Source organism: Erithacus rubecula, assembly GCF_903797595.1.
Source record: "Erithacus rubecula genome assembly, chromosome: 19".
NCBI classification, from domain to species: domain Eukaryota; kingdom Metazoa; phylum Chordata; class Aves; order Passeriformes; family Muscicapidae; genus Erithacus; species Erithacus rubecula.
Window position 1 is genome coordinate 9457075 of NC_136671.1, and position 13233 is coordinate 9470307.

General features: G+C 50.0%; 1 protein-coding gene across 2 annotated transcripts in view; it reads right to left on the minus strand.

Moving 5' to 3' along the window:
• The window catches only part of UBE3B (ubiquitin protein ligase E3B), a 19735-nt gene continuing 6502 nt past the window's right edge, over window positions 1–13233 (minus strand). Inside the window, exons 12-27 of one of the 2 annotated variants that reach the window (XM_079322510.1) lie at window positions 13046–13215; window positions 12126–12293; window positions 11220–11391; window positions 10569–10687; window positions 9848–9962; window positions 9400–9499; window positions 8834–8953; window positions 8327–8503; window positions 8136–8246; window positions 7250–7387; window positions 7050–7115; window positions 5702–5760; window positions 4085–4267; window positions 3472–3583; window positions 3101–3193; window positions 1–2495 (exon numbers count right to left, since the gene is read on the minus strand). In XM_079322510.1, the coding sequence (XP_079178636.1) occupies window positions 2304–2495; window positions 3101–3193; window positions 3472–3583; window positions 4085–4267; window positions 5702–5760; window positions 7050–7115; window positions 7250–7387; window positions 8136–8246; window positions 8327–8503; window positions 8834–8953; window positions 9400–9499; window positions 9848–9962; window positions 10569–10687; window positions 11220–11391; window positions 12126–12293; window positions 13046–13215 (2095 nt within the window). In that variant the 3' untranslated portion in view covers window positions 1–2303. Of the gene's footprint in view, window positions 2496–3100; window positions 3194–3471; window positions 3584–4084; window positions 4268–4403; window positions 5494–5701; window positions 5761–7049; window positions 7116–7249; window positions 7388–8135; window positions 8247–8326; window positions 8504–8833; window positions 8954–9399; window positions 9500–9847; window positions 9963–10568; window positions 10688–11219; window positions 11392–12125; window positions 12294–13045; window positions 13216–13233 lie in introns of those variants that run through there. The other variant, XM_079322511.1, reaches the window with a different exon arrangement.

Genomic DNA, 13233 nt, shown 5'->3' on the forward strand with positions numbered 1-13233 from the left:
TGAACTCATCCCAGCTTTATTTTCTCTGCAGGTCAGACACACAGGGATGGAACCAACCACAGCAGTGAGTCTTGGATAGAAAAGATCCTTGTGAATCTCCTGTGGCAAAACCATACCTGGGCAGGACCCACAGAACAGGCAGGGACTGACACAGCAATCAGCCCCTCCCCAGGAATCCTTGCCTGCATCCACTGGGAATTTCCAAACATTTATCACATTTTCCACACCAGCTCCAGCATGGGAGCAGTGGCTGTAGTGCAACATCTCCAGGTTTGGAGGGACCAAACTAAATCTGCAGTAAGTTTTTTCTAGCAGCTCCTGAGGAACAAAGGGAAAAGGGGAGCAAGGATTTTATCTCAGTGTTCAACAACTCATTTCATTGAATGCTCACTGTGCTCTAGTCAGACACACTGCGCTTCCTAAAAGGAAAAAGGAGATTTTAGGTGATATTTAAACTCTGAGAGGTCCAAGGCAGTGCCTAAACCTCCAAACTATGCAGTCACCAACTGGTTAATGCTAAAATGTTCTATGTATTTAAAGAAAAATAATTTCCTATCCTCTTTAATTTCTCTGACTCACAGCCCAGTGTCCTGAACCCTCTGGATGCAGACATTCCTGTCCGCACCAACACTTCCCATCACTCCTGTTTAATCTCCCTGATTTGACAGAGAATAAGGATCCTGACATTGCTTTCCAGATGCATTTCCAGGCACTGGCTCTAAAAAAAGGGTTATTTCTCTGAAATCCATCTGAAGCACGACAGGAGGAGGATGAAGCTGAGGCCATCTCGCTGCCGAGGGTTTGCCGACCCCTTGGAAATGTGAAATATTGTGATCAAGGGAGTTCTTCCAGAGCCCAGGATGTGGAGATCTGAGCTCTACTGAGCTCACCTGGGCACAGAAATCCTGTGGGATGGACCAGGCAGGGCAGCAGGACAGGTGGGATATAGCCAGGGAGGGGAATGAGGATCCCCAGTGCCACAGGGAGGGAAGGAGGGAAAGAAAACCCTGGGCAGGAGCCAGGAGCCTGTGCAGGAGCTTGTTTTACAGTGAGGTGAAGGGGAGGAGGTGACTGGCTTTTAACCCTGTCCCCAGAGGGCAATGCCATGTCTGTCCTCTGCCAGAATCCTAGCAGGGCCAGCACAGTCTCTCCTCTCTCCAGCCTGGGCCAGGGCAGGACTCGCAGCAGCTCAAGGGACCAAAGATGGGAAGCTGCAGAGACACTTTATGAGTGTCTCAGAAATGGCAGGAAGGATCCACACTTTCCCAAGTCACCCCCTGCAAAAGCTCCCTGCTCCAACTGACAGAAATAAGGCCAGAAAGAGACAAAGTGACTGAAATGAAGAGTTTGGCAACAAAGTAAATGTGGCTCTTCCACAGAGACCCTGCCCTGGGTCCAAACAACTCCCTAAGAAAGGGCCTGCAAGCAAAGGAAAATTCCACCCCAGAGGGATTTTTGCCAGTGGAGGTTTCCAGAGGATTTGACACATTCCCCTGGTTCTAGAGAGGAACCTGCCCCACCTGAGCACTGTGCTGGGGAGCCTGAGTGTGTGCCAGCTCCTGTGCTCTGGAAACCAAGGAAGATGGAACCTTTCCTCCTCCTGAGAAATTGAGACATGACCCTTTCTGTCCCAAGGCCTGCTTTTGGCAGGAGCCTGGCAGAGGCACAGCTGGCTGAGCCCACTCCTGCTGCTCCAGCCCTTAACCTCCAGCATTCCAAAGCCTTCCCAAGAGCCACAGGGTCCACCTGCTCCTGTTTAAGCTGCTGCTTCCCTGTGATTCTTTCTCCAAGATACACCCAGGACCCTCTAGGGACAGGGACACCTGTCCTGAGTGAGTTGTGCCCATCCAGGCACTTCCATCTCCTTGTGGGCTCTGTCATCCCTCTGCCCTTGTGCAGCTTCCCAGACTCACTTCCAGCCAGCCCAGCTCCTGGGAAAGGAAAAAGCAGCACTCCCATGGCAGCAGCTGCCCAGCCTGCTGGGGGGGTGTCACTGTCACTAATCTGAGTGGCACATGGAGAGTTCCTCCTGTGCTCCCCCAGGGTTTGCTTTTAAGGATGATTTCTGTGGGTGTCAAGTGAAGGGCTTTGGGTCAGGCCCATCCCCTCTCCTCCAGCCTGGAGCTGTGCCTAAGAAAAACCAGCCCTGAGCTCAGCAGCTTTTCCCTGGATCCCTGTGAACCTCCACTACCAGCTGCCTCTCCAGGCCTGCAGGGAGCAGTCGGGGCTGCTCCAGGCTCCGTGTGGGAAGGGCTCCCCCTTCCAGCAGCAGCTCCAAGCCCCATGCCAAGCCCAGGCCGTGCCTAGGACAGCTCAAAGCCCGTGTTCATGCTGATGGCATAGCGCAGCTTCTCCCTCAGGATGCTCTTCTTGCTGTAGTTGGGGAGCTTGAGGAGGTTGAAGCACGTGGAGGAGGTCGGGAGACGCCCGCCCGGCTCCTTCTTGCGGATGGTGAAGAAGCCACGTAAAACACTGCCCAGGGTGTCCCCTGTGTCCTGCAAGGGACAGAGCTGTCACCTCCCCTGCACTGCTGCCACACAGGCATGGCCAACACAAAACCTGGCACTGGGAGCACAGAGAGCCAAAGCCCAAAGCTCAGATTCCCACCCTGCTCCAAAGAGCTCTGCTTGTAACTCAATGCCTGACATGGGCAGGGTGTGCAGGGAGACAGGTGGGACACAGGGAGATGCCAAGGAGGAACACAGGGAATCCAGGCAGGAGGAGTCTGGAGCTGCTCTGTGCGTGTGCAGCCATGAGCATCCTATTGGGGTAGGGCTGTTCTCAGGTATTGAATCCCAGAAGGGTTTGGGTTGGAAGGAACTTTAAAGCTCATCCCATTCTATCCCCTGGCCATTGGCAGGGACACTTCCTGGAGCCCAGGTTGCTTCAAGTCCCATCCAGCCTGGCTTAGGACATTTCCAGTGATGGGGCAGCTACAGCTTCTCTGGGCACTGTGTGCCAGAGTCTCACCAGCCTCCCAGGGAAGAATTTCTCCCTGATATCTAATCCTAACATCTTCCCACATTAAGGGTCTGCAGGACAGATGGAGGGGGAGGAAGCTGGGCAGGGAATTGCCAAGCCCTGAGAGCAGGATGCCTACCTGGTCATCAGACACTTCCACACAGCGGATGGAGAAAGGAGGCTTGAGGTAGGCAAAGCCCAGAAGTGGAGGCCTGGAGCAGCTGGTGACAAACTGGAAAGTGCCACATGGTGATGATGGGAGCAGCACAGGGCAGAACAGCCACACAGTGACACAGTGCCAGCACCCCCCCGTGTGTGTCTGACAGCCTTTGGGGAGTGCCACCTCTGCAGGGCCATTCATGGTGACACCAGAGCACCCACAGAGCTCTGCTGGGCACTTCCAGGTGTCAGGAATTCTGGTGACCCTTTAGAGAGCATCCAGCTAACTGCACAACAGCCCTGACCCCACCACCCCAGACCCCAGCAGGGCAGGGGTGGCTCCTCACTCACCTTGAGGAACATGGCTCTCTCCTCAGGGCTGAAATCGTTGGCCAGGATGTCCCAGAGCCAGATGATGACACGGTGGCTGCCATGGAAGCCCCCATAGTACACTGTGTGTTTCCTGGGGAGAGAAAGGCTCTGACAGGCCTGCCATTGCAGCAGGAGGGGCACAAGTGCTGGAAGGATCACTTGGGTGGGATGGTTTGGGTTGGAAGGGACCTTAAAGCTCATCTTGTTGCACCCCCTATCATAGGCAGGGACAAATTTCAGCAGCCCAGGTTGCTCCAAACCCTGTCCAACACCTGCCACGGGTCAGGGTTCACTGCTGACACTGAGCCCTCAGCATTTCCTGGGCACTTGATCAGAGAAAGTGAAAAGCAGAGAGGAATTCTGCTCCCAGGAACCAACAAAAGCAACGACCCATCCCAAATTAGCTTTAAGGAACACATTCCAAAACTCTGCTTCACATTCCAAAACTCTGCTTCTCATCCCAAAACTCTGCTTCCTATTCCAAGCAGGAGCAGCAGAAACCGTGAACAAATCAGTGTCCTGCCAGCACCCAGGAGCCCTGCAAAGGGCAGGCTCAGCTGAGGGAAGCCCAGCAGCCCCAGCTGTCCCTTACTTGAGGTCCTCGAGGTCGATCTCGGCGTTGTCCCCGGAGATGAGGCGCTGCAGCTCGGGCGCCGAGAACATGCGGATCCACTCGGGCCGGATGATGGACCTGAAGCCGCCGATGAGCGCGGCCGTCTGGCTCTTGATCTGGGTGTGCATCCGAAAATGGGCCATCAGGTGGATGTAGCTGATCCTGTGGGACAGGCAGGTGGCACAGGGGACGTGGAGCTGCCACAGCCACCCATCATTCAACTGTCCCTCATCTGTTTGTCCAGCCCCAAAAGGATTGGGACAGCCTGGACAGGGTTACACTTCACCCTCCAGATGTTTCTCTGCCCAGATTTTGCCCTTTTCCCACCCGGAGCTCCTGCTTGATCAACCTTGGCTGGACACAGCTTCAACTCCTTTTAACAGCTCAGCCCTCCAGGCAGACTCCTCAAGGTCTGACCAACAGCTCACTGGGCTCTGCTGCCCCATGGCTGGAGAAACACCACACCAAAACCATGAAGGAGATTCCCACCTTCCTGCAGGATGTGGGAAAGGAGAACTCTTTGTTAGAGGGAGGCTCTTCCCCTCCTCACCTCCAGGCAACACATCTGAACTTGCTGAATCTTCTTCAGCAACTCTCACCACAATTGCCTGGGTTTTTTGGCAAGGTAACCCCAGCATCCCCAGGCAGAGCTGTTTCCAGATTCGTGCCATTCCCAACACTTCTGCACCCTCCCAACTCCCAGTTTGGGTGCAAAACCTTCACATTTCTGCTGTAAATTACTAGAGCAGCATCCAGGACTTTTAACTTTTTCCCTGAGCTGACTTGTGACAAGCCAAAAGAAGATTCTTTCAAATGCAAACTCCCTGGTCAGAGCTGGAATAGGGAAAAGCCTGGAAACATCAGACTGCAGAGCTCAGATCCAGGTGGGATCCAGCTTCCATTTGTCAGGGAAAAGATAACAACCCCCAGATCACCAGCTCAAACACACATTTGCTTAATAGATATTTCATTCTGCTTTTATGAGCACTGAAGGGGATAGGGAATGAAAAAAGAAAAAAAAAAAAGGGAACAAAAAGGTGGGGTTGGTTTGCAGGCTCTGGAGTTGACATTTCTGATAACGATCTAAAAGCCGGTTATCTGTGAAAACAGCCCCAGGGCTCGGTGTCTCCTCTGATTTCCTGGCTCTAAAGAACGACTGTCGAGTACATTTGAATTCAGCACTGTCTGCTCAGAACACGGTGCTTTATACAACTGCCACATGTTATCATTCTGAGGAGATCTGTCTGCTCCAAGGTGTCTTTGAGCATCTGTGCCCTCTGTGTTCACGACTGTGTGCCTGAATTGCTTTGAATCCATCTGTCTGTATCCATCACCATCATTAAATCCTGCAGAATCTCCCTGACTGCGTGCCTTTGACCTCAGAAGTGCTGTTTCAAGAAGTAAATTGTCAATTTTTATTTTGCAAATCAAATTTAATACAATTTCTGCCAATGAACTGTAACCAGCAAATTCTATTAAGATATTTATGTGCTCCTTCTCCTCCAATCTATCTCAATTCATTCCAGATGCAAGCCCAAGGAGCCAGAATAAAGTATTGTGCAGTGATGACCTTAAAAATCTAATTGCTATACTTACTTATTTTCATTGGTAACAGGAATGGTCTTCCCTCCAGGAACAAGTTCATGGCAAACCAGCTGAGGGAAGAAATGATTGGATTGCTAATTACTGCCTGGAACCACAGTGGAAGCAAATGCCATGCTAAGCTGTTACCTCTGCATAAAACATTTATTTTTACAATAAAACAGCAGGATTTAAAATTTAAGTAATAATCCTGCTTCTGCCTTGAACCAGTTTCACTTAACTATTAACAGAGTAATTGAACAGCAGGAATTCCAGCTCTCCCACCAGTGGAGCCAGCCCTTCTCCAAGGAAGCCTCCTCTGCAGTCAGATCCATCACTGCTGAACCACACACAAATCAATTCCCAGAGCCCAGGGGGACTGTCACAATCCCAAGCTCAGAGAGCTCAGTCTAACAGCACAACCCAAAGATGGCTGAGCCACAGGTCTCATGCAGGAGCTCCTGGAGCTCTGTGCCTCCAGCTGGGCACTCCAGGCAGGAGGGATCTCCCAATGCCTGGTGATCTCCTCCAGCTCAGGGTGAGTGCAGGAGCCTCCAGGTGCTGCCACTCATCTCTGTCCAATCCTCATTCCCACTTTAGAGGCCTCTGTGCCTCAGCTCCAGGTGAATTCCAAGGTCAGACTGAAGCCCAGCACAGGGAATGAGCTCAGCTGTGGCTACAGGGACACAGAGTTCAGTCAGGGTGACCCCACCTGGCTCCTTCAGCACCACCAAAGCACTGGGGAAACAGGAGTGTCTGGGCTATTTTTAACCTCACTGAACCACAGCCTTCAGTGTCTCATTGCTGGGCTCCATAGCCTCCATTTTTCACGTGGAAGAACCCTCTAAGCTGAAACCTCAGTGATCCTGAGACAGCAGCAGGTGTTCCCCATGGAATCTGCAGCACAACACTGCCAGCAAAAGGCATTTCTATCTTATCTCTCCAGATTTTCCAGCTCTGCACACACAACTTCACAGGGTTCAAGTGAACCAAGTACCTCCAAACCTTCCTAAGGGACTGCCCAAACAGCTTTTCATTCTCTAGGCCAAGAGACACTTGGAGTGTCCCTGACAGAAACATCTATGTGGGAAGAAAAGGAATTTTTCCCTATTTACAGTTTCTTCTTTTAAAAAGGGAACACCAGTTATACAGGGGAAGCATTAAACACTTTTTCAGCCCTGGCAGCAGAAAAAATTAAAGGTCAGAGGGAAACCTTTTCTTGAGGAAAAAGCTGTTCTCTACCCACAGGTAAATATTATTGAATCCCATGGCTGAGTTCAGAGCAGCTGAGCCAGCTTTCCATGGTAACACAAAGTGCACAAAGCAGAGGTAAGGTCCAACAAATCACTGAATAAAAACCTACCTGACCCATCACATCCTCATCATAGGACAGTGTCAAGCCCAGGTCACTGATATCACCATCATAACGCTGGAGAACAACAGGAAGAAGGGGAAAAAAAAGATAAAAGGTCAAGGTTCAACAGCAGAACCACCAGTTACTCCCAGTTTCTAACACCAGGAAGCAATCAGGGAGGTGAATGATAAGAAAATTATTGCTCCAACCTTAATTGAAGTGAGATTTTTATAGAACTCTGAGTCCAAGGAGGGCAGCTCATCCACAGAGCTGTAGAAGACACTGTGGTGGTGCCCAAGGAGCTGACTCAAAAAGAAGGAAGCAAATGGTACATCCACAACTATTCCCTGTGGACAAGGAGAATGCACAGGTAAGGTTCTGCCACACACTTGTGGTTGTGGCATCTTTGGTTGCCTGCAAGGCAGATCTTGTGATGTGGAACAAGTGCAAAGAGTATTTTGCAAGGCAACAAAATCAGCTACAAACCCCACATCTTCTTAAAATCTATTAATTAGTAAGGCAGGTGTAAAAAGGGAACTCCATGTGTTCTTTAAAAGAATTGCCTTACATAGTTTGAACTGGAAGAGGGGAAATTTTGTGAGATAGATACATGGAAAAATCCTTCCCTGTGAGGGAAGTGAGCCCTGGCAGAGACTGGCCAGAGAAGCTGTGGCTGCTCCTGGATCCTTGCAAGTGTCCAAGGCCAGGCTGGACAGGGCTTGGAGCAACCTGGGATAGTGGAAAATGTCCCTGCCCCTGGGAAGGGGATTGGAAAGTTCCCTCAAACCAAATTATTCTGTGATTTCATCTTCCTTTTTGCCTCATCTCCCTTTGAGGTATCCACAAATGGATGTCTAAGGTGTAACACCAAAAAACCAGGCTGCTGTCCCAGCACCATGAGGAACAATCAAGGCATGACCCAGGTTTTCCCTCCAAGACTATTTTTAATTAATACATGCCTGAAGAAATTCCAGCCTGTTCCACTATGAGGATCTTTATCCAAACTCCACTCTTCAATAACAACCCCCCAAGCAGGACAGATGCCCTCAAAGGCACCATCACTGACAAGATCACAACCTGGTGCCTCTGGCTCACCTCATACACAGCCTTCCCAAGCATCTTCCCCACAAACTCAAAGAGCTGCAGGTAGTTCTCATGGATGTAGGATGTTGGGGATGGATACAGCCTCTCATCACCACTGGTGGTCTGCACAAAGAGATAAGAGCCCAGTGAGCCAGAAAGGCTCTGCCTGCACCAGGTCACTTCAGGTGGCACCTGTGTCCTACCTTGAACAGGTTGAGTGCAGGGTCAAACACCTTTTTAATGATCTCTTCCAGGAACTCTTTGAAGACTCCATCTTGATCAATACCAGCCTCATCAACCCCCAGGTCATTCACAAACTTCACCCTGATCACTCCCTTCATGGCGTTCTGGGAGAGCTGCCGGAGCTGCTCGTACCCATCCTGCACAGAGCACAAAATCCAGACAGAGACACATGACACACCCACCAGAGATGCACCAGAGACAGGACACAGGCCCACCACAGAAACATGATTTTGTCATTGAGTCTTGAGCTCAAAAAACAGCATTTTCCAAGTCAGAATTACAGGTTTGCAGCAGCCTGAGCTGAATGAGGGTGCAGCACTCTCCTGCAGCTGCCTGAGCTGAATGAGGGTGCAGCACTCTCCTGGAAGGTCAGTTCTGGGAGTGGGTCCCTCAGCACTCCAGAGAGGGTAAACCACAGCCCCTGGCCTGTTCTGGGGTGCTCCCTGAGGGCTGGTCCCTGCCCTCACCTCCAGCATGCGGGAGCGGCGGATGGTGATGTGGGTGACGTGGGGGGACGCCGAGCTCGTCTCCACCAGCCCCAGCTTCTCCTTCTCCTTCGTCACCATGTTCCGGAAAAGCAGCACCCTCTGCAAAAAAAAACCAAACAAATGGAAGGATCAATCCATGGGGATCCTCATCCTGCAGTGCAGCAGGGGTTTGGGAGGCTCCTGACACACAGAACTGCTGCTGGCTGTCCTGATCCCAGCTATTCCCAGTGGTGCCACTGTCATCCACTCATTCCAGTTCCAGGCAGCTGCACACACAGATCAGTTCTGTCTCAGCACAGAGAACAAGACAAATGCACTAGGGAAGGGGTGAGGACACAGATCAGTCCTTTCTCAGTGACAGAAATCAAGACATTTAGAGGAAATCTATAGGGGAAAGGGAGGATGAAGGAGAAAGACTTTTATTCAGCTGGCATTTCAAAAGAAGCTCCATGTCACAAAATGTTCCAGACACGTGTCCCTCCCACCCCAATGGCCACCCAGGCCATTGATTCCCAGCCTCCACTCCCTACCCCCATCCCACTCACGTTCTTGTGGGGAATGACATGTGGGATGTACTGCAGGAGCAGCTGGGCTCGTTTCTTGTCCTTGTCCAGCTCCTGGAAGAGCACGCTGGGCTTGAGGTCCCTTGACACAGAAAAGCAGAGATACAGAGATCCAGGTGTGGGAGGGGGAACTGGTAGTGATTTCAAAGATGACTGAAGTACAAAGATGACTCAATGTACACACTAAGAAGGCAAAAAGGGCCAGGGACACCCAAGCTCTTGAGTGCTGAGTCAGTTTCCAAAGCAGCACCTAAACCTCCCACCAGACAGAAAAGCACAACACGAGGAGCCTCCTTAACTGCAAACACAGCTCCCACCTGAATCCCACAGGCAGAATGTCAATAAGGAATCCCAAACCAGGCTCCCCAGAGGATGTGGAGCAGTGGGACAAGCCTGGAGCTGCCCAGGCTCCCTGCCCTGGGTCACTCACTTGCGCAGCCAGTGATCCTCGGGAGCGAAGCGGCGCCGGCAATCCCGCTCGTACAGCACCATCAGCCAGCCATGCACTGAATGGAACAGCTCCAGGGTCTCCCCTCGGGCATTCTCTGGGCAAAAGGAACAAGGCAGCAAAGTCCAGGCACCCCTGGCAGCAGCAGGAGACACACTTTGATTATCCTTCCCCACAGGAACAGCACTGGGGTGTTTTCCTGACCCAAACGGACTCTGGCAGGAAAGATTTTTTGCCTCTGGGAAGAAAGATGGCCTCTTCTTTAAACAGAGCTAATCAAAGCCATCTCATTTCACATCAGAGCTGGACTATCTCTCCTAATTACCAGAGAGCTGAGCTGTACCCAAATTATACCAGCAAAGAGATCCACAGCAGATTCTACAGAGACCCAAGCAAGCTGTTCTGCCTGGTCACAGCACTGCTCTGCTCTTGTCCAACACATGGCCCAGCCTTGCTAAACCTCATCTCTGCCAAAAACCAACATGCCCATCATGTCTGTTACACAAATCCTTACTGGAAATAGGGGAGTGCTCTGGATTTGGCACAAAGCATGATTGTGGCATCTGGACATCAAAAGACTGGGACATATTCCCACACTGAAGTGCTTTTTGTGCCAAGGAATAATTAGCAGAAGCTTCAAATTCCAAAATTAATGCAGTTTGTGATAACAGTAACATTAACTCAAGCTACCAAAAGTACTCACCTACAATTCCATCCCAGATCATCTTAAACACAAAGGAATTCAGGAAAGAGGAGATGGTCACCAGCTCTTCCAGTTTGAATGAAATCTGCTCTTCGTAGACCTCGATGTCATCCAGAATCCTGTCAGAGCAAACAAATGCAAATGCACAAGTGTAAATTTAATTCCCTGTTGAAATTTTCATAAAGGCACATTATCCTTTAGCAGCAGCTCTTATTTCTATGACAACTGACACCCATGAGGATCTAAAGTCATAAACAACCAAACCTTATTGATGGATTTTGATTGATAGCAGATCCTAACAGAAGATGGAATGAGAGGCTGAGATACAAAGTCAGTAAAAAGGAGCTTTTCCATTCCCAAGAAAAATTTTTACCTCTTTCAAGAGGACAGAATTGTCTCTAGAGCAATTTTCCACCCCTTTCCCATCTTTTGCGTTGTTTCTTTTCCTGCTCAGTTCTGTTACCAGCTGGAAGCAGCACATGAGGGAGAAAAGTCCTTTTGAAGCCCTTTATTTCTCAGGACTCAACCCCAAAAGCTTGCTGCTTTACCCTTCCTACTTATCTTCATGAAAAGACATAAAATATCTTGAACCTGAAGGAGCACAACAGCTCCATGTCACAAATCCAGAGACCCCCATCCATGGATACCTACGTGATGAGGTGACGGGAGCAGTCACAGAACAGCATCAGCATGGCCAGCAGCCTCTTGGATTCCTCTGTGTCATTGTTCAAGCACTCCAAAAAGAGTTTTAACCCTCCCTGTGGTCCCAGCTCACAGATGAAAGCCCATAATTTGGGTAACAGATCATCCAGGTAAGTTAGACCTATGAAAATATAAAGTGTACCCAGTAAAGCTCATTTTGCTGCTTGTGAAAGGTCAAAGGTGAGACTTGAAGCTGAAAGAGCCTTTTGCAAAGCAGAAAGGGAACATGAGAATCCCATTTGGCTCCCAGGCCTGTCTGCATTAACAGGAGATGGACAATATACAAAATAAAAGCTTTTATTGAGGCATTGTTTGCACATCTTGAACCTTTTCTCCCCTAATTTTTTTGCACTTTTAGGAAATATTGAATTCCTGTGACCCCACATTTACCTTAGGGAGAACACAACAGGGCTGCACCCATGGTCACCACAAAGCACCCAAAGCTCTGGACTCACTCCCTGCCTTACCCACCAAACCAAAACAGTGCTGATCTCCTCCTCCACCCCTTCCCAAGACATGAAATTTGTTCTCAACATGTCTAAAAGCATTCAGTGCTCCCACCACAGAAAGATTAATATTGCCAGGCTCCCCAAAAACCCTGACTCAGGCTGAAGGTTGAGAGGGAGTAAGCAAAGCTTCATGAGAGGAAAACTTGCTTTAATTTGTATTCTTGAGAGTTTCTACTTGATCAAGTGATGCTGAGTGTTATTGATCCCATGGATGACTCAGGATGGAACAAGCCTTCCCCAGCATCGGCAGTGATAAAACTCCCAAGAAATCAACAGAAATAATATATTTTTTTTATTTTTTTTCTCTCCACTGGGAAGGATTTGAGCAGCAGGGAGATGACCTGACCTGTGAGGATCTGCAGGCGGATCTGGGTCAGGGTGGTCAGGGTGGTTTGGTACAGGACACAGATGCTGCAAACCTTCTGCACCTCGGCAGAGTCCACGCGCTTCCCTCCCACCGGCTTCAGGATGTTCCTCACTGAGGCTGACTTCTGGAAAGCTCTCTTGAACAGGTCTGGGGGCAGAAACACAGCAGGAGTGCCACAGGGCAGGGTTAGATGGGATCTGGGGAAGGATCCTTCCCTGTGAGGGTGGGGAGGCACAGAGAAGCTGTGGCTGCTCCATCCCTGGAAGTGTCCAAGGTCAGGTTGGATGGGGCTTGGAGCAGCCTGGGATAGTGGAAGTGACCCTGCCCATGGTCCCAAATCCCTTCCAATCCAAACCATTCCACAGTTCTACAAAACAGAATGAGCTGTAAGTGCCCCTCCCACCCAAACCACTCGTGATCCGTGGTCCTGATTGCAGCAAATAATGACCAGAGGATCCAGTGTTATGGGCAACAGCTAGAAAATACCATATTTACTGTTCTCCCAAATCCTTTTCTGCAGGACCACCACACCTCACAGGTGCAGGATCCAGCTTCACCTTGTTTCCACAGAGGAAGTTGAGCTCTCATCTCCCCTTGGAAGTTTTGCCAAAAGCACTTCAGCTACTTGAGAAAATGATGAGAAGAAACTGCTAAAATAAGCAAATATTTTCCCAGCACCAAAGAAAGAGACTTGCCCCAGGTAACAAAAGCACTCCAAGGAGCAATTACAAATAGGAGAGATCACATCCCCACCTAAGCAGCAGCAGCTGCTACAAGTAATTATTCAAAGCTTTTGCCATAAGTGGAAAAGTCAAAACCCTGCAAGTTTGGGAGAGAGATCTACATAAACACACACACACAGAGGGACAAAAAAAAACCCAAACCCATCCAGAACTGACTTTTCATAGGAAGGCTGTTCTGAGGGGAGATTGTCTGTGCTGGCAGCTGAGCTGTCTCCTGATTTTCCAGCAGTTTCTTGCTGAGCACATCACTGAAGAGGATCCTGATCATGTGGACTCCCCAGAGGTGCTGCAGCTGCTTGGTCAGCAGGGGCATGGACTCGTTCAGCCTGGAAGACAGAGCAGGG